Source organism: Furipterus horrens, unplaced genomic scaffold (genome assembly GCF_987537825.1).
Source record: "Furipterus horrens unplaced genomic scaffold, mFurHor1.1.pri manual_scaffold_11, whole genome shotgun sequence".
Taxonomy (NCBI): Eukaryota; Metazoa; Chordata; class Mammalia; order Chiroptera; family Furipteridae; genus Furipterus; species Furipterus horrens.
This window is the reverse complement of record NW_028327181.1, coordinates 22,015,263-22,033,602: the sequence shown is the minus strand read 5'-3', so window position 1 is coordinate 22,033,602 and position 18,340 is coordinate 22,015,263. Positions and strand designations below refer to the sequence as shown.

At 50.8% G+C, this 18,340-nt stretch overlaps 1 protein-coding gene across 2 annotated transcripts in view; it reads left to right on the top strand.

The window, feature by feature from the left end:
- Window positions 1-18,340, top strand: part of KIRREL3 (kirre like nephrin family adhesion molecule 3) — a 501,922-nt gene that overhangs the window by 387,367 nt on the left and 96,215 nt on the right. For both annotated transcript variants that reach the window (XM_090292940.1, XM_090292938.1), the window contains exon 2: window positions 638-715. In XM_090292940.1, coding sequence (XP_090149066.1) covers window positions 638-715 — 78 coding nt within the window. The remainder of the gene's footprint in view (window positions 1-637; window positions 716-18,340) is intronic.

Here is an 18,340-nt window from a genome sequence, read left to right as displayed (position 1 = left end):
TAAAATCAATAAACATAATCTCAGGTGAGGATTTTTTTTAAAAGAATGCACAGGATCCCCAGCCCCAGAAGCCCACTCTCTCCCAAAAAGCAGACTCTCCCTATCTCTACCTCAACCCCTGTGTCTTCCTCCAAGTTCATCACTTCTGCATCCCAGACATTCTGCGTCTGGTTGCACAGTTCTGTCCTGGACACCACAGGCGGGACTCGGCCCCTCCTCTGGCAGACCTGACCACAATCCCGGTGTTATCCTGGTGTAGTCCCCCAAGCCAGGGATACACTGGGCCTCATTAACTTCTGAGAAGTAGTTAAAAGTGTGGTTTCTGCATCCAGACTGCCTGGGTTCCAACTCCTGGTTCTGCCACCTACTAGCTCTTTCATCAAAGACTGCTTACAAAACACATATGTAAATGAGGATGGTATAAAATGGATAACAGTATTACCTCCTAGGGTTGTGAAAATCAAATAAGGAAGGTATGACTTAAAATTATGCCTGGACCATAGTAGGTGCCATGTAAATGTTTTTTAAATAAATAAGTAGCCCTGTTTATAAGAGCAACAAGTGCCACATCCCCTGCAAAGGGGGTTCATTGACACCTAACCCACTCCCAGCTCACCCACCTGTGTTTTCCTTCCAGAGCTGGGCCTCCAGAGGAGAGGATGCTGTCTGGTGCTGGGCTACATGGCCAAGGACAAGTTTCGGAGAATGAATGAAGGTCAGTGAGAGTCCGCCTACCTTCTCAGGGGTAATGTGGAGGGAGGAAGCTGTGCCCTACAAGTGTAGTACCAAGAAAAAGAACCTGGGACAACTAGAAAGGACTGAGGACAGACCAGTTTTAACTTCCATGAAGCTATTCATATAGTAACATGGAGAGGCATAACGAATACCTGTCCAGGATGCTGATTCAGAAGCATTTTTCCTTATGCTGTCTTTCCTCCTCCCTGTGTGTCCCCTCTTTCTCTTCCTCTCGCTTCCCTACCTTTTGTGTCCCACCCACCCAGCATAATTAAATCTGCTTCTATTATCTCTTCCCATCCGGACTGCTTTACCTTTCTTCTCAATCACTCACACTTCGTAAATGCCTATTGAATACACGGCACCTTACGGGGCACTGGGACAATCATACAGAAGAAGGTAGAGTTGTTATTCTCAAAGAACTTGCACTTGGAAACCAGCCTTGTTTTCCAGCTCCATTCACCCTTTGTCTCTCACTTACTCGTGGGCCACCCTGCTTTTCTCTTACACTAAGCCTTTCCTCTGAGTCTGGACAGGGTCACAGGAAGCTTGGGGAAGACATTGACATTGATGTGGAGGCTGGGATGTGAAAGGAGTGCTGTCGCTTATGGGCCTGCCGTAATAAAGAGCCAGTCCCCTCATCCCCCGCCATCTGTCTCCGTGTAGCTAATAACCCTCTCCATCAGATGCCACAGACGGTTTGTCAGGACTCAAAAGTAGATAAACAATGGCTGGGGATGCCATTTATTCATTAAAGTCAGACAAATGAAGCCCTGGTTTGCCACTAGCTCAGCTTGCTATGAGCTGGGCCCCTCCCCTCCCAAGGCCCGAGGCCCCGTTCCATGCAGTGGGGAGGCAACCCACCTGTACCATCTCTAGTCCCAGAGTTATACTGTAGCATAGCTCAAGTGCATTCTTCCCATGCCCCTCAGCTGGCTGTCCTCCCCAGCCCACAGTTCATGACACCAACACCCCCTTTTGCTCCCCAAGCCTCATGCCTGGCCACCTGTAGGCTCATCATCCATTATGGTGACAGTCTGACAATTAAGCACAAGGAGTATCACCTCCCCCAAGTTGCTGACTGTCCGTGTAAGAAGGCAGCAGCGCCAAGAAGCCGCTTCCCACTCGTGGGAGCCCCAGGGCTGAGCGCAGCCAGGTTGGAGGTTGCGTTTCCTGCCAGCCAGTCTCCCTTCCTGACTGTTCTCTTTCTCAGTCCGCCCCCTCCACTCCCAGCATGGCCTTGGGGAGAGCACTGGCAGTAATTCCAGCGGGTGGGAACCACGCGGTGCCTCTGTCCGTGGTGCTGAATAGACATTCTCTTGCTGGCAATGCTCATTAGAGGAGCTGAAGCGAGGTTCACAAAGTTTGCAGAAGCCATAAAAGTCAGGAGCTGGGCTGGATTTGAAACCTCAAGCTCTGAGTGTCTGAAGAACAGAAGGATACTGACTCTAGATCCTGGGGCCTGCAAAGAATCACATCACGTGACTCATGATCATGCCTGGACTCCCCCCACCTTTCACAAGTGGCCAATGGTGGGGGAGTCCTAGTAGACATCTCAGGCTTAAACAACAGAAATTTATTTTCTCACAGTTGTGGAGACAGACAGTCCAAGATCAGGGTGCCAGTATGGGCAGGCGCTTGTGAGGACTCTTCTCCTGGCCTGCAGAGGGCCACCTTTTTACTGCATCCTCCCATGCCAAAGAGAGAGCATGGGATGAAGATGCCATTGCTATTGGATCAAGACTCTAGCCACATGACCTCATCTAACCTTAATTACTTCTGTAAAGGCCCTATCTCCAAATACAGTCACATTGGGGGCTGGGGCTTCAATATATAATTTGGGAGAAATGGGGAAACAATTCCATCCATAGCAAGGGGTCTGAACACATTTGCCATAGCAGAAACGGTAATACAGTGGTAATACTCTGAACCAGGAATTTGGAAAATGATAAGAAAAGGAAATTGGCATTAGGTAGAGAGGCAGTTCTTAGATATTGTTTAAGTAAAGAAGGAAGGGAGGGCTAGACAAGGACTCAAGACCAAGACCAGGACCTGATTAGCTCTGAGGACAGTGGGCCTTACCTTGTGAAACACCTAAGCAAAAACAGCATTTTAAAAGTCTTTTTCTTTTTAAAATGGGAAGGTGCCAAAACAATATCTGTTCTCTCTGAGCCCCCTCTCTATATACATACAATCCACTCAAATGTGTTATTACTTTCAACTGTTATGATTGAGTTGGTTAAGAATGATAGATTTCAGCCCTGGCTGGTGTGGCTCAGTGGATTGAGTGCTGGCCTGTGAACCAAAGAATCACCAGTTTGATTCCCTTTCAGGGCACATTCCTGGGGTGTGGGCCAGGTCCCCAGCTGGGGGCCTGCAAGAGACAACCGCACATTGATGTTCTCTCCCTCTCGTTTTCATTCCCTTCCCCACTCCCTAAAAATAAATAACTAATATCTTTTTAAAATAAAAAGAATGAAAAATCCCAGGTGCCTTACTCTAACCTGTACCCTCCCCCTGGTGAAGACGAATCGAGAATCAAGCTAGGTATTCAGACGGAGAGGGCAGCGGAGGCATCACTAACGGCCCAGGACAGCTAACCCCTCGCCACTGCCCACCTCCCTGCATGTGGTTCTCCCCCCTCCCTCCCACGTGCCCCAGCACACACTCACAACCACACACACAGTAGCTGCAGCTATCTCAGAATGAGGAAGGAGACCAGGGGGCGCTGTGGGAGTGGTTACAAATCTCAACGAACAAGGAGACAGGACAGGAGGGGGTGAGACAGCGGGGCAGAAGAAGAGAGGCATGCGGTGGGTCACCTTTGGCTCTGGATGGGTGGAGAAGAGGAAGGGACCTGGAGAGGTGGGCAAGGTTCCTCTGCTCCCACTCTGGACAGCCTTGCTACTCCAAGTGCCACCTTCTACACTTTTTTCTCTTTCTAAAGCTCACATGCCCAAACTCTAATATGTCTGCAGACAAGAAAAGACATCAGCAAGCGTGGGGAGCTGTTTTATGGTTTATAATTATCTTGTACCAATACTCAAAATAATTATAACTTCCATATATTAATAACTGAACTGGAATAGCAGCCATGACAGAGCTCAAGAAACAGAAATCTCTGTCTAAGCTGCACCATACACTTTGGTATAAATTGAACAATTGATAACAGTAAAGAAGAAAAAAAATTATTCTCCCAGATGCTAGAATTAGTGAGATATTAGAACAATTAGCTGCTTCTTCCATTAAAGATAAGGTGGTGATCATTATATTTCTAATGTAGAATAAATATAAGAGACTTATGCTGTATTAAAGTTGATTTGTTCTGTTTAACAGTATTTAGTAGGGTGCCTGTCACCTGGGAGAAATGGTCTCCTATTTCATGTTTCCTTGTTAATCTGGTATCTTTATTTTCTTCTTCTGCCACTCCCCCCTCCTTGCTACATTTCCCAAAAATAACAGCTTGAGAAAGAGCAAGAGAAAAATAATGAATGAACAGGAACTTTATAGATTTGGGATTTATCATAAGCTAGAGTAATCGCAATTGGTGCCGTTAAACTACACAAAGCAATAAAAAGGAAACACTATTCAAAAGTCATTTAAGGAGGCATATGTAGGCCAATGAGAGTTGCTCTATTTAGTAGTGCTTAATAGCTTCTTGGATAGAATTTGCAACATCTTTAGTAATAGAGGTGGTTGGTAATATGTGGTATATGTGTGCACACGTGTGCGTGTTCTTTCCTGTTTGGACTCAACACATCTGTGGTGTCAAATGGACACACAGACAAAAATTAGTGAAGGGCTGCCAAGAAAGGAGGAAATAAAGACAGACTAGTCATAAGAATATCGAATATCAGATTTGTTTGACATAATAGTCTTTGTGTGATTAAGTACATGGTGCTTTAAATGGGAACTTGGGACCTGCTGGAAGGGGATCATTTATTCATTCATCAAACAGTCATTGAATACCTGCCAGAAAAATTATACCAATTTATATAGTAAGTTCCAGGCATTGTTCTAAGCATTAGAGCTTCTAGAGGTAAGTAGGTCATGGCCCCTTCCCTCCATAAGCTCAGGGTAGAAACACACAACTCAGTGTTACTGTCCCCTCCACAAAGAGACCCTAAACTGGATGTCCCTCATTATGTCCCATTGGGGCAACCAGCCTATTTATTTTGAGGCGCTTACCCTAATTAGACTGTCTGTCCCACCTAAAGAGTTAGCTTCAGGTAGGAAAGGATCCTGCTCCTTCCTTTCCCTTTCCTCCCCTGGCCCGGTGACTGTCACTAGGGAATAGCTGGTCAGGTTTAATTTAAGAAATTAATGCCATGATGGACAAAGTCACCCACAGGTGTAAAGTGGGTCTTGCAAAGGAGCTCCCCAGGCAGAGCAGATGAGGTAGAGTGTCTCAGGAAAGGAGTCTCCATATCTCCAGTAATTCTGTAAGTCTTGCCTATCAGCCTCTCTTCCAAGTTCAGTACTATGGCGCCTCCTGGGAGGCCAGGGCCCAGGCAGGTCAGCAGAACAGGGGGACTGGGAGGGGAGGCTCTCCTTCCTCACCCCAGGGTCTGCTGTACTACCTGCTCAGGGCTTCTCTAGGTAGGTCTGTCCCACCAGATCTGCAAAGGGGACTGTTCCCACTGTCCCCTCACCCCACACCCAGACACACACACACACACACACACACACACACACATACACATACACACACACACACCCGACCACTACATACTCTTCCTGGCTATTCCCATCCCCATTTCTCTCGGAGATCCCAGAACTGCTCACTTTTCTTAATGTGCATTGCTTGCCCCGGGCTGATCTTACTCACAGGCAGACAGAGAGCTGTCACACTGTATCTGATGCGGGACTGTACGGCCCTCTCAAGTACCTCCGTATCCCTCAATATCAGAACTATAAACAACCCTAGCGACTACAGGGCTACCCACCCACTCAGGAAAGCCAGGAGCATGAGCGACTCGCCTGGGGTCCATAGGAAGTGGCTGGACGAGCCAGGACCACGACCCAGGTCTCCTGACACCCAGTCCAGTGCTCCTCGGTTTCCGAAAGAGGAGGCTGAGGCTGTGAACACAGGGCAAGCCCCCCACACTTCAGCTGGTTTGGTTTTTCAGGGCCATCAAAAGTACAGAGAAAGTGGGAGTGGTCGGGGAAGAGGGGGCGGAGCACAGGAGAGTCGTCGGTTGATGTGGGAGAAGATCAGGCAAGACCTGGAAGGCAGGACATAAAGCAGGGGAGACCTTTTCTAAGGAACCAGAAAATTCTATCATGCACCCTGAGAAGGGAAATGAGGACACGGAGCTGTAAAGGAGCAGAGAGGAGGCTGTGAGACCCTGGTGCTGTCCCAACGGCCCCATGAGGGCGTCTGTGCGCAGCCCTCCCCCGCGCACAGGTGCACATCTGGAGGGGCGGCGGGATCACAGATTCCCGACCTGGAGAATCACAGCGCCTGGCGCTTCTCCCAACTCAGTGAAGGGAAAGCAAAAATGCCTCCCAGTGCTGTCACTTTCATCTTCCCAGGAAGAAACAAACGCAGTGATTAGCTAAGGCAGCTTCTGTTTGGGAGCCCGGCCTCTTTGGGAGACGGCCGGCTCTGCAGATGGCAGCCCACACACAGGCTCTTGCCTGCCCCACAGCTCCGGGTGGTACAACCGGCCTAGTCCAGGCTTAGGGAGCACACCTCCACCTGGGTGTCCGGCCTTACCCCTCTGCCAGGTGGGGCAGACAGAGCCCTGGGAGGCTGGGAATGCAGGCTTCAGCGACAGCTCTGATGTTCGTTAGGGACGCGTGGAGTCTGTCCTGTCTTCCTGCACCCCGATTCCCTAATCTGTAAAAGTGAGTCTAAAATGCCCACTGTTTCTTCCCTACCCCCTGACAGAGATGGCAGGTGCCCCCACTGGCTTGTGTAGTGGAAGGAGCCCCTCTGAGTAAGGAGCCAGCTCTGTGACCTTGGGCAAGTCCCTGAATGCTCAGATATCAGCCTGCCTGTGTACTAAATTGAATAATGTTGGTTACGATTGCCTATAAGCCTTTAAAATGTGATGATCCAAAATCTATCTTGGCTCTCAACACCCTGCACACACCCTATTTTCACCACCACGCCATAAATTTCAATGCTTTGGTCACCAAAGAACCAGTACTAGGAGATGGACTGACTGGCTGAGCTCGGCAGCCTCAGAAAGCAGAGCTTGTTTATTTTTCCTGTCTGTTCTCCGGGTGCAAATGCAGGCCCATCTCAGCTGTCCCCTGGGTGGCAGTGGGGCAGGGGCACAGGCTGAGGGACAAGCTGCACATTTTTCAGAGCAGAGGGGATGCAACTGTAGGGTGGCCTGGACCTTGGCCCCAGGACCTGACCCAGTGGGGAACTGGTCTGGTGGCACATAAGCTCCTCCCATCTGACCGTGGAGCCCCTGCAGTCTGACGCCTGCTAAGGACCCGTCATTTCCTCGAGACTATTCCTCCCTCCTGCACAGCCTGCTCCAGCCCCCAAGATGTTGGCTAATATTGTCATTTTGTTAGCTGGGGCTTTTAGGTGTATTTTTTCTTATTTCATTTTTCTTACTGATGTGTTTTCTTCCACTGGGGCTGCAAAGCTTGTTATTTGTATAACATCCCTGTTTGTTATTTATGGCAAGACTCAGATTTCTAGGGCACTTTATGATTATTATTTAATTCACTCAGCGTGTTGGAACAAGGGACCCGTGATTTCAGTCGGCTGCTGTAATCTGATGGAGGATTCCGGAACTTTTTCCCAAACGCATTCCTCAGGCCACCATTCCTTCTAGAAGACCTGCTTAGCTAAGATAACCTGGAGTCCCCTAGGCCACAGACCCTGCCAACTCCTTTGTAAGCATCCGGGTCTCTCACACCCATAGTCAACCCTCACCAAGACCTAGAAACGTTACCTCCCAAATATCTCTTGAATATGCCCACTTCACAGCCACCACTCATGTCCCTGTCACCTCCCTCCCACCTGGAAGGATGGCAGCAGTGCTCTCCTAACCAGTTCCTTATGCCCATCAGCCCAACCCCTTCCCTCCAAGTTCATTTTCCACACTTCAGCCAGAGCAGTATCTCAACATGCAAATCAGCTGTCACTTTCCTCTTGAAAATATTTCAATGGCTTTCTAGTACTTTTAGGAAAAGTGCCAAAATTCTTGGCATGTTTCACACGGCTCTATAGGACCTGGTTCCTACATACCTCTTTAGCCTCATCTTTCCCCCCCCAACACTGTGCTCTGGTGACATCAGTCATCTTTCAGCTCCTCAAACAGGGATGCTCCATCTGCCCCAGCAGCTGTGACTGTCCTGGTCCCTCCTCTTGGGTGCTGGCCACACCCTCCACACCGCATCCCCAGCCCTTCACATGTACCTGCTGCTCATCCTTCAGTGCTCAGCTTAGGCATCACTTCTCCAGTGCAGCCTGCTTAGAGGCCGCCCCCGCCCCCAGTGGAGCTGTATTCCTTCCTTTCAGAACGTTTAGCTCATCTGTACCTATATGTTCATATTGCCATTACTTACGTACCACATGTCTGTCCTGCCCGTCTGTAAGTTCTGTGGTCTCCATTACATCCCAGAGCCTAGCATGTTTGCACATCGTAGACACTGGAAGAAGAGTAAGGACAGTGACCTTCTCTGGCCCTGGACAGTGCCCCAAGATGCTGGCACTGGCTGATCTGAGAATCATAGACTCTGAGGTGAAACACTGGCAATCACATGGAGAAGAGGAAACAGATTCAGGAAAGGAATGTGACTCACCCAGAGCAACACAGCTAGCCAGCGACAGAGCCAAGGCTCGGATGCAGGCGGCTGGCCCTCAGTCAAGTCCTCTTTCTGCTCCACTGTGCTAAGTCTTGATGGCTGGGAGTTACAGGATAGGATCTGTTGGGGAAGTCTGCCTGCTAAAACGAGGTTTGAAGCCGTGTTTTGAAAGAGGCCAGAAGCAAAGACCCCTGGAGGACAGGAAGGGAAGTCGGTTCTTTCATATAGACACAACAAACTCAGGGGAAGCCATCTGCCCCGGGAGCCCAGCACTGTGCCGGGCCCGGGAGCTTCCGAGGGGCTGGACACAGCTCTGTCCCCAAACACTTGGCCCTCCCTCTTGGCACATTAGATTTATTTTATACCAAGTGGATTGTGTAGTTGTTTTCACTTAGGTTTGCTTTCTAGTATTGTGGTTGATATGCTTAATAGTTAAGCACTGTGGCTTGGGAGTCAGAGAAGTCTAGATTCAAATCCCAAACATAGAGCAGGTTTAGAACCAGATCATACAAGATTCCTGGGGCCAGAAGGGACCAAAGGTCATCTAGTCCACAGTTCCTTTCCATGGCTCAATACCCCTGTGGAGTCCCACTGAATACAGGGGTGCCGTGTGCTCGTTACTTCAGCAGCCGTGTGCAAGTGCCTGCTCCGTGCCCTGCCCTGTGCTAGGTGGACCCTTGGCGTGTGGAGACGCAGACCCTGTCCCAAGGACATCGTAGCGATTCCAGGGCAGCCTCACACCACTGTCACCAGGAACGCACGGGGGCTATAGGAGCAGAGGAGGAAAGACAGTCAAACCGCATGCCACGTGAGCGGTGCCCAGGCAGCTTCCTGGACAAAGTGACATCAGATCTGAGCCCTGAGAACACATTTTAGCGTAAGAAGCCATTGCAACCTCTGTGTAAATACCTCCACGGACAGGAAGCGTGCCGCCTGCCGAGGCCACGGGCGGCTCCTCAGCCAGGCTCTCATTAGGACTTTCAGATATAACACCTCTTCAGCCTCAAGTGTCTACAGTTTTATCATTCTAACCGCACGGCTGACAGTGAGGCCTGGTGAGTTAGGTAGCCACCACTGACAAGATCCTGGGCTCTCGCCCTGCGCCAGCTGTGTCTGGAGGAAGCCTCCTTTCTCCTCTCAGTCTCCCCCTCGCTCCCCCTCCTCTAGCCTCAAAGCCTTCATCACTGCATGCTGAGACCTCCCGCCACCCCTCCCTCAGGGCGAAAGAGTCGCATAAATAAGGCTGTTGAACGGCCTCTGGTGCCGCCGTAAAGTTCTTAGAACTATAAAGAGTCTATAAGACCCCCGAAGGAGCTGGCCCCATCTCTAAGGAGTGACCACACCACATCACTGGGCCCCCCCCAGCTCTGGAAACAGTCACCGGGCGGACAGTTTCTTCCCTGCTCCAAACTGCTCTCTTCCTTGTGCCTTCCCTTCTAAGAGGTGTCAGTTTCCATGGAAACTGTGTTGTTACTGGTATGGGAGGAGTTTAATGACATTCAGAAGCACCAAATCAAGTGCATTTATATAACAGTTTGAAATACACATAATAGCCTACAGAATGTGGGACACGGTGACAGTTTCAGGAACTGCATACAGAGTGCGGGATGAATAGAACCATGGAATACTTCCGTCTCCAAGTCAAAGGCACCTCAGCCCTTCACATGTACCTGCTGCTCATCCTTCAGTGCTCAGCTTAGGCATCACTTCTCCAGTGCAGCCTGCTTAGAGGCCACCCCCCGCCCCCCGTGGAACCATATTCCTTCCTTTCAGAATGTTTAGCTCATCTGTACCTATATGTTCATAACCTTAATCTTAAAGAGCAGCCCTTCTCAGCCACGGTTCATGAAAGGAACTCAAAACACTATGCCAAGATGCTCCCTTCTCATTGAGGAAGGAAGCTGGCTGGACCCCCCAGGCTTCTGCACCCACCAAGGCTTGTCAGATGGGGCAGGTACAGAGGAGAGGGTGCAACCTCCCAGATGAAGGGGAGGCTTCCCAGGCAAGAGGACGGTTTCCCAGGTGAGAGAAAGAGCACAGCCTTTCTGCCCAGAGCTCCTCGGGCCTCACCCCCTCGGTCAGCCTGCTGTAAGACTGTCCCTCTTTGTGATTGTTCCTAGAGCTTGTTTTTGTCTGAATTGGAGCTCTATTAGGCATCTAGAGTATGCCTGGCACTGTAGGGGCATGCATATAGATATCGCAAGCACGATGACCTTATCTTATCTCGGGCTCCTCAGGAGACCTAAGCACGGTCCTGCGTGCAATATTCCATGTGGGATGCAGAAGGGGTAGGAAATTGATGTGAAAGAGGGAAGGCATCCAATACGGGAGAAGGGCATCAGCCATCCTGCTACCAGGGTGGGCAACTGGAGCCATGTCCCAAAGGGGACACTGAGAAGCGCTGTGGAATTCAGGCCACCCAAGGAGTGGGGTGTGTTTATTCCAGCTCCTCTCACTAATTGGCCGAGGGCTGGTGGGGTGGGGGTGTCGGCTCCCTGGCACTCTAACCTGCATTCTGTGAGGCCGCAGTGGACTTTGCAGCTTAAGGGAAAGCCTCAGAAGAAGGCTGGGAGTTGGCCTGTGGGCACTGAAGTGGCCAGGCCTGAGGGATGCTGGTGGGGCACTGGCAGATTGGCCCCGTCCCTGAGAGAACTCCGAGGCCAGGGGGGTACAGGCGTGTGATAAAGGAGCAAAGGGCAGGGCGGTGGAAGCGCCAAAGAGCTGTCTAAGTGACATGCTCTTGGAGTGTAAATGTGGGAAGTCATCATTCTGAGTAATATCGGGAGACTTGCAGAAAGTGGAGAAGTGATGAAGAAGCTAACCTGGAAAGGCACAGGGCTAGGGAGGCACTTCCACATCCTGCTCCTCACCTCATCACAGGTAGGTACAGTGGGCTCCATTCTGAGGATGAAAAACTGAGGCCCCCAAAATTTTAGTCATCGGCTTCAAGTCACACAGCAATGAACCTGATAAAGCTCAGGTTCAAGCCCTGACCCGCTCATGTCCCCTCTGCCTCCAGGACCTTCATGTGCTTAGATGAAGGTAGGGTGACCTCCCCCATCACCATCAAGGGCAGATGTGACTGAGCACCCACTGTGAGTCCATGTAGATTCTTCCCCATGGCCAAGGCCAGCTCTCTCCCCATCTCCCCATGTGGCACTGCCCACGAACCCCACTCAGCCAGTCAGCTGCCCCTCTGGTCCTACCCCAGATGTAGGCTGGACTGACTGCATTTAATATTGAGTGAGTACTCTGGAATTCACTGCCCTGCAGCTGCAGGAAGGAGAAGAGGCGGCCTGCAGAGGGGCATTTCGGCTCTGATAGACCCCACAAGCATGCTTTCTGCTCTGTCCTCACCCCGTGCCCTCCTGCCCCAGCCCTGCTCCAAACCCCACTCCCTGCCTCAGGAAACACCGCGTGGGAGGGGTCACACATACATGTTTCCCCAGAGCGGCATTTCTGCAGCACGTTAATCAGTTTTCTGTGAAATACAGGCTCCGTGGTTAAATAAGGCAGAGAGAAGCTGGGTTAACCCTAATTAAATAAGTCTCTCCTACAGCATTCCTCAGACTTTGTATGCCAAAGGGCATGGTGATCCCCCAAAAGAGGGATACAGTTCACGGAGTTTCCCAAACTTATTTGACCTCAAAACACTTTTCCTAGAGAAAGTATTATAATTAGCATTCCTTGGAATCCACTTTAGGATATAATGGTTTCAGGCTCAGAAGTGCCACTAACTTGTTATGTGACCTTTGCCAAACAAGAATAATTCAAGCCTGCCTTGTGAAGCCTAGTTAAAATGACAGGGATTAAAACTCTATAAACTGTAAATGGTGCTATTATTTACATACATAAAAGACAGTGCTATTATTTATTTGCGTGAAACAAACACACTCAGTGTCTCAGAGAACGTTTCATTAGGAATCAAAAAAGAATCATAAGTATTTTTTAAAACAATAAATTCTGTTCCTCACTAAGTATGTGACCTTAATCTTGACTTCTCTTGAACTCTGTTTTCTCATTTGCAAAACGGTAATGCTTGCCTCTTTTCTCTATGCATATGTTGCAAAGATAAAATATGCTCAGTGATCCTACAGGTGCTTTGAGAAGGTATTAAATGCCATAAAATGCAAGGCACTATTATTGGTGTTCCAGGTTCATACCCTCAATTCAGTCCCATTTTGCTGAGATCAAAACAGGAGGTGTGTTGAGGGAGGGGAGCGGCTAGCGGGAGAAATAACAGTGACTAATAATTTTCATCCATATGGATGATGTTAGGAGCCTGGCATGAGCCTGCCACTGAGGGGAGAGAATGAATATTTCATGAGTAAACGCTAAATGTAGTATTAAGATGAAGTGGACAGGAAGACCTCACGTGCTTCTGCCTCCAGGGGCAGCTAGGAAGGTCAGCAGGGCTCTGGGACTGGGCTGCAGGGAGCAGGGTTGTTGGTCCTGAGGGAAGGGCTCAGCCTCCCAGCGGAGGTGGGGAGCTGTCCAGCGTGGCGGGTGGAGGGAATCCTGCCCTGGGAGGCAGGACAGCCAGTGCCCACTGCACCCTCCAGCTGGGTGGCCTCGGGTCAGTTCCTATAACCAACCTGAGGTGATTGTAAATGGGGACAGCAAGGTCAGCTGTGAGGTCACAATCCAAGTTGAGCTGTTTGGAAGAGGGCTTCGCAATGCACGCTGGTGGGAAGTATTACTCAGGTATTCGCCCGGAGACATTTATCGAACGTCTGCCACATGCCAATCACTCCACCGCCACTTGTTCATCATTTGCTGTGTGCCCAGCACCGTGTTCCTCCCTCTGGACACATCTCCCCACTGAACCATCGGCACAGTCCTGAGAGCGTCTATTATCACTCCCATCTTCCACATAAGGAAGTAAAATTTGGGGAAGACAAATCACGTGCCCAAAGCCATGTAGCTAGTAAATGGCAGAATCCAGGGCTGTGTGAAGCCTTCGTTCTACAGTGAGTGGCCTATCCTCACCCGGGGTCCTTCTGCAGAGGCCGCGGGGCACCCTGCCTCCAACCACTGCCAGCTCTTCCCTGTGCTGTTCATGCCTCATGTTCCCTGCTACAAGCACCCCTGCTTCCCCCAAAGGAGCAGGCCTTCCCCCGGTGGGCCCTCCAAGATACTCTCCCTTTGCTTCCCACCCCCCACTCTCTTCTCCCACCCTCACTGATGGTCTGTTCTCCATGACATGGTCACTGTGGGCTTCTAATGTCCATCCCCAACCACTAAGACTTGGCCTCCCAAGCCCCTGGGCAATCTGTGTGTCTAATCCGGGCCTTCTATCAGGTTGAGTGCAGACTGAACACCTCCCACCCCTAAAACGCCATTAAGAAGTGCAGAAAGGACGGGGGGGAGGGGCAGTGCTGGATTTAAACCCAGCCAAGTCTCCCTCCCCACTGATAGATGCTTCTAGAGGGGGCTGCTGGCTTACGCCGTTCACCACACCGCATGAGGACACAGCCATCTCTGCAAACCTCTTCCCTGTGGGCAGTTTCCTGTTATCTTGGCTCATTCCTTCTCCAGAGATGAAGAGATTGTTTTAAACCTGCCGCCCCACCAGCTCTGCTCCCGGCTTCCAATGCCATTAAGTTTCATTATAACAAATAAACACCACAATGACATTTATAAGTTACCAGTGAGCACAGAAGCACAAATATGAAGCAGATAAACTGCATTTGATCCAAATAATTACTGCAGGCAATAGCGGGCTTAGTCTGAGCTGGCAGCCGGGTACCGAGTAATTTATTAGATTGCATAAGGCAATGTTGCACGTTGCGTTTTTCATTCCTGTGTCTCTTCCCCTCTCCCTGGTCTAAGTAGGTTAGAGGACTTCAGACAGTGCACGGCCAAACAAAGACAGACTTTGCTCAAGCAGACGGAGGCTGGGGATGTCAGCCAAGTGTCCAGGAATGGCGGCCTCACCACCATGGCGGCCATCGTGAGAAAAGAGAGGGTTTAGGATAAGCTGGAGGCTGCCAGCCAAGGACAGCTCCCTGTGCTCTCCACCCAGGGGCCTGGGTCCACAGAAGCCCCGGGCAGGGGGTGAATGGAAGGGTTGGGGGGTGCCCCCAGGACAGTGAGCCTGGGTTCCTGCTGCCAGCTCCTGCTGGGTTTCTTGGTGCTCAGCCGAAGACTCTCTGTACCAAAAGGCCCTCCGGAGCCCCGGGGCAGCCACCAGCCAGCCCCAGACCCCAGTCCCAGACCCCTTCTGCAATAAATAAAGCGAAGGAGGCGGTCTGCCAGCCACGTCTGCAAAACAAAGCAATGAGAGCTGGCGAGCAGCAGCCACCTCCCTGCCAAAACCCAAACTCATAGTTTGATTCAAGGGGTTACACTACCTCCTACGGAGTCCCTCCTGCCCCATTCTCCCAGCCTTAGTAAATTACCCAATAAGCAGCAAGGACTCGTAGTTATTGTGCAGTTAAATGGTATTTGCCCAGTAAATCCTGCGCAGAGTACTAACGGTGATATACAGTAACTAATTACGGACATGAATTCTCTCCCCAAGACGCCAAGTGTTACCAAATAGTGTTGCCTCTGGGGGAGGAGGCCTGAAAGCTGCTCTGCTCTTTCCGTGAGTAAAGGGCCTGCCAGAGGAGCTGTGGGCACTGGCAGGGGCACCCCGTGCTGGAAAACAGAGCTGTCCTTGGGGGCAAGCAGGAACGGGCCTTGTCTCCCAAGAACACTCCCATCTGCTGCCCTGACCCTGTGCCCCACAGAAGGGCCTAGCCGGGCACCAGTGGGTCCTCCCTACGTCATCTCACCGAAAGTAAGAACCTCGGCACCACGATGACTTTGCAAAGGCCCATGGAAATCACTCACCCGGCCCACGACTGAGCTGAGAAAGCTTAGCAAAGGGGCTCTGAATGGGGGTGCAGGCAGGAAGGATCCCCAGAAAATGGCCGTGCCCCTGCCTGGGTCTGGACAACTTTTGCCCTAAGCTGTCGTTCCAGGAGCTGATCTCAGCCCCCTGGTGCCTGGGGCCACTAGAGTTTTCTCTGGTTGACTGTGGGCTGCAAGTGGGGCAGGGCCGACGCCCAGCGGCACAGAGCAGAGGTCCTGCCAGCTCTGTGTCCGTCGTTGGAGCCCAGCCCGGCACCACTAGAGAGACAGTCGGCAGTCTGTTTTCCGAAGAGGAAGCTGCAGGGCTCACACACCCTCTGTGCTTACCCAGTACTGCCGACTAATGCAGGGCCCGGACCTGGAGCCAGACACCTCCATGCCAGCCTCCAGCACACCCTGTGGCCTTGGACGGGCTTCATAACCTGTCTTAATGCACTTCTTAGTCCATAAAAGGGGAATGATTCTCTATCTCGCAGGATTGTTGATGTGACAATAGCTGGCCTGGAGCTGGAGCTACTTCTGCTTCCAGGAAGCTGTGTGCCTGCCGGCTCCTTCCTTCCCACCCCCAACTCCTCTTCCGTGACCCAGGCTCAGGGACCCAGCCTGGAAAGCAAGACAGCCACTTGGCCCATCCTGGCGCCCCAGCAGTGGGCCAACTCCCTCCCTTCCTCTCAGGGCACCTCCCGCATGAAGTCTCCCCTTTACCAGCCTTTCCACTCCGCCCAATCAAAACAGAGACTGGGGTAGCAATTACAAGGTAGTTTTCTTTTGTTTGCTTCACTGCTGCATTCTCAGAATCAATGCAAATAATCTGAGCCCTTGCCAGGGCCACGGTTAGGTGGTGACAGGGAGACCGAGTGATGCAGCCGAGGGCTGGGATGGAAGGCATACGGTCCAGTGTGGCCTTGGGACAGTCACTGCCTTGAGCCTTGGCATTGGCGTCTTTCCCTCAGTGCTGATGACAGAAGCTTCTCCATGGGGTGTTGTGAGGGGGACGGAGGTGCAATAACAGAGGTAAACTGCTTTGCACAGCATGGTTAACGTCCTGAAGCCACCAGAAGACAGAGCCCAGAATCCCAAAGCAATGAGAAGAAAAATCACTTTTTTAATTAGAATACATGTATAGTCTGCTCTCAATTATCTGTTGGCAAATTGTCCCCATTCCTGGAAAACCCTATCACCAAGATTTCTTAATGAAGTCCTCTTAACATTTCACAGCTTCGTATTTTGTTATTTACATGAGGCCCCAAGGGAATGAAAGTCTTGTCAAGGCAAAATCAGCTAGTATCTCCGCCCCCTCCTAGGGAAGGTGTGAGCCATAAGGCAGGGTGGGGGGAACCCTGCCCCAGCGATGGGCCAGGACTAGTGGTGACGTTCTCCGCTGGCTGGGCAGGAGGCAAAAGGGAGCTCCATTGTTCATACTTTCTTTTTTTTAAGTATTAAAAATTCTCAGAATGTCAAACACATCCATATTCAGGCATGAATACCAAAATGCATTCCAAAGTTGAGAATAAATGTTACTTATAACTATTCATTACTGTGGAATGTCCGTCATCTTGGATTATTCACACTCTCACTCCTCTCCGTTAACAGAGATAATTCAGTCGATAGTATCCGGGCTCCATGAGTGGACAAACTCAGGACATGGCACCAACATGATCTACTTTTGGTTGAGAAACACTCCAGCAGCCATGAGAAGAGTCCTCTATAAAGGGCAGGTCTAGACCGTGGTCCCCAGTGCAGGATTAGTGAGTGACACAGAAGTGCCTCATGCTTTAAGGCCAGCCTGCCTTAGCCACGCAGTGCACCCTGGGTCCCAGGCCTGCCTTCATACCTATCAGTGGGACAAAGCCACGTGGCCCTTCATGGGTCGCCTAGAGACCATCCCAACTGCACGGGACCTCTGATTCCTTGCATGTTTCACAGAGGGACGATGGAATCCACTGCCAAGGGACCAAAGGCTGGACTCAGTCCTCCAGCCCCACCCCAGCCCTGGCCCCACCCACTTCACACATTAGGGTTCCACCTGAGATTCCATTGACAAAGGGTTGCAGACACTTAAAAACTATATATGTGAAAACTACTGACCTCCTCCAACACCTTCACTGTGCAGTGAAGAAACCCAAGGCACACCCAGAGAGAGACAGCAGTTTGGCCCAGGCCACAGGGACAGAGAGAGCCACAACCAGCAATGACCCATCCCCCCAAGGCCTCCCGTTTGCATACAGCAGTGCTCCCCAGAGGTGGACCAGAAGCGCCTGCAGCTGGGCAGCTGTTACAAGGCGGACTCCTTGACCCAGCTCAGATGCTGTCTTGGAATTTCTAGCTTAGAGCCCAGGAAACTGTATGTTTAGCAAGTTTCCCAGGTGATTCTTACGCACGTGGACATTTTGCAACAATTTCCAACTGGAAAGGTCTATACCACCTTTAAAATGATTATTTTAAAATGGTGATTTTTTTTTTTTTTAATGATGGTTAGGACATGGATCGCCCCCAAGCAGACCAGTGTCTATGAGAGATTTGTTTTTACTTCCTTGTGCCTCTGTTTTATTCTTCAGCTCCAGGGCCCCTCAAAATACGATTTTGGATAAATTAGCACATAGGTTGTTAGGGCTGGAGGGTGAGACCTAACAGATTGACTGCTGGTCCTAACCCTGCCCTTTACAGATGGGGAATCTGAGTCTTGCAGGAGGGAAGAGGCAGGACCAAGGGCAGAGGCGGTACCGGATTTCAGAGCAGCACCAGATTGGAACCTCCCCAGCCTGGTGCTTACTGTGTCCACACAGGAGCTTATAAAGAAGAACAAGAAAGGCGAGACATCTTGGGGTCAGCTGTCCCTGGCCCTGCCTCCAGCCTATCCCAGAGGTCCCCAAGCTGACGCACTCTGAGAGGGCTCTGTCTGCCCATCATGGGCGCCTACAGCCACCTCTGGGGCTGAGGACATTGTTCTGTTCTCTTGTTCTCTCACCTA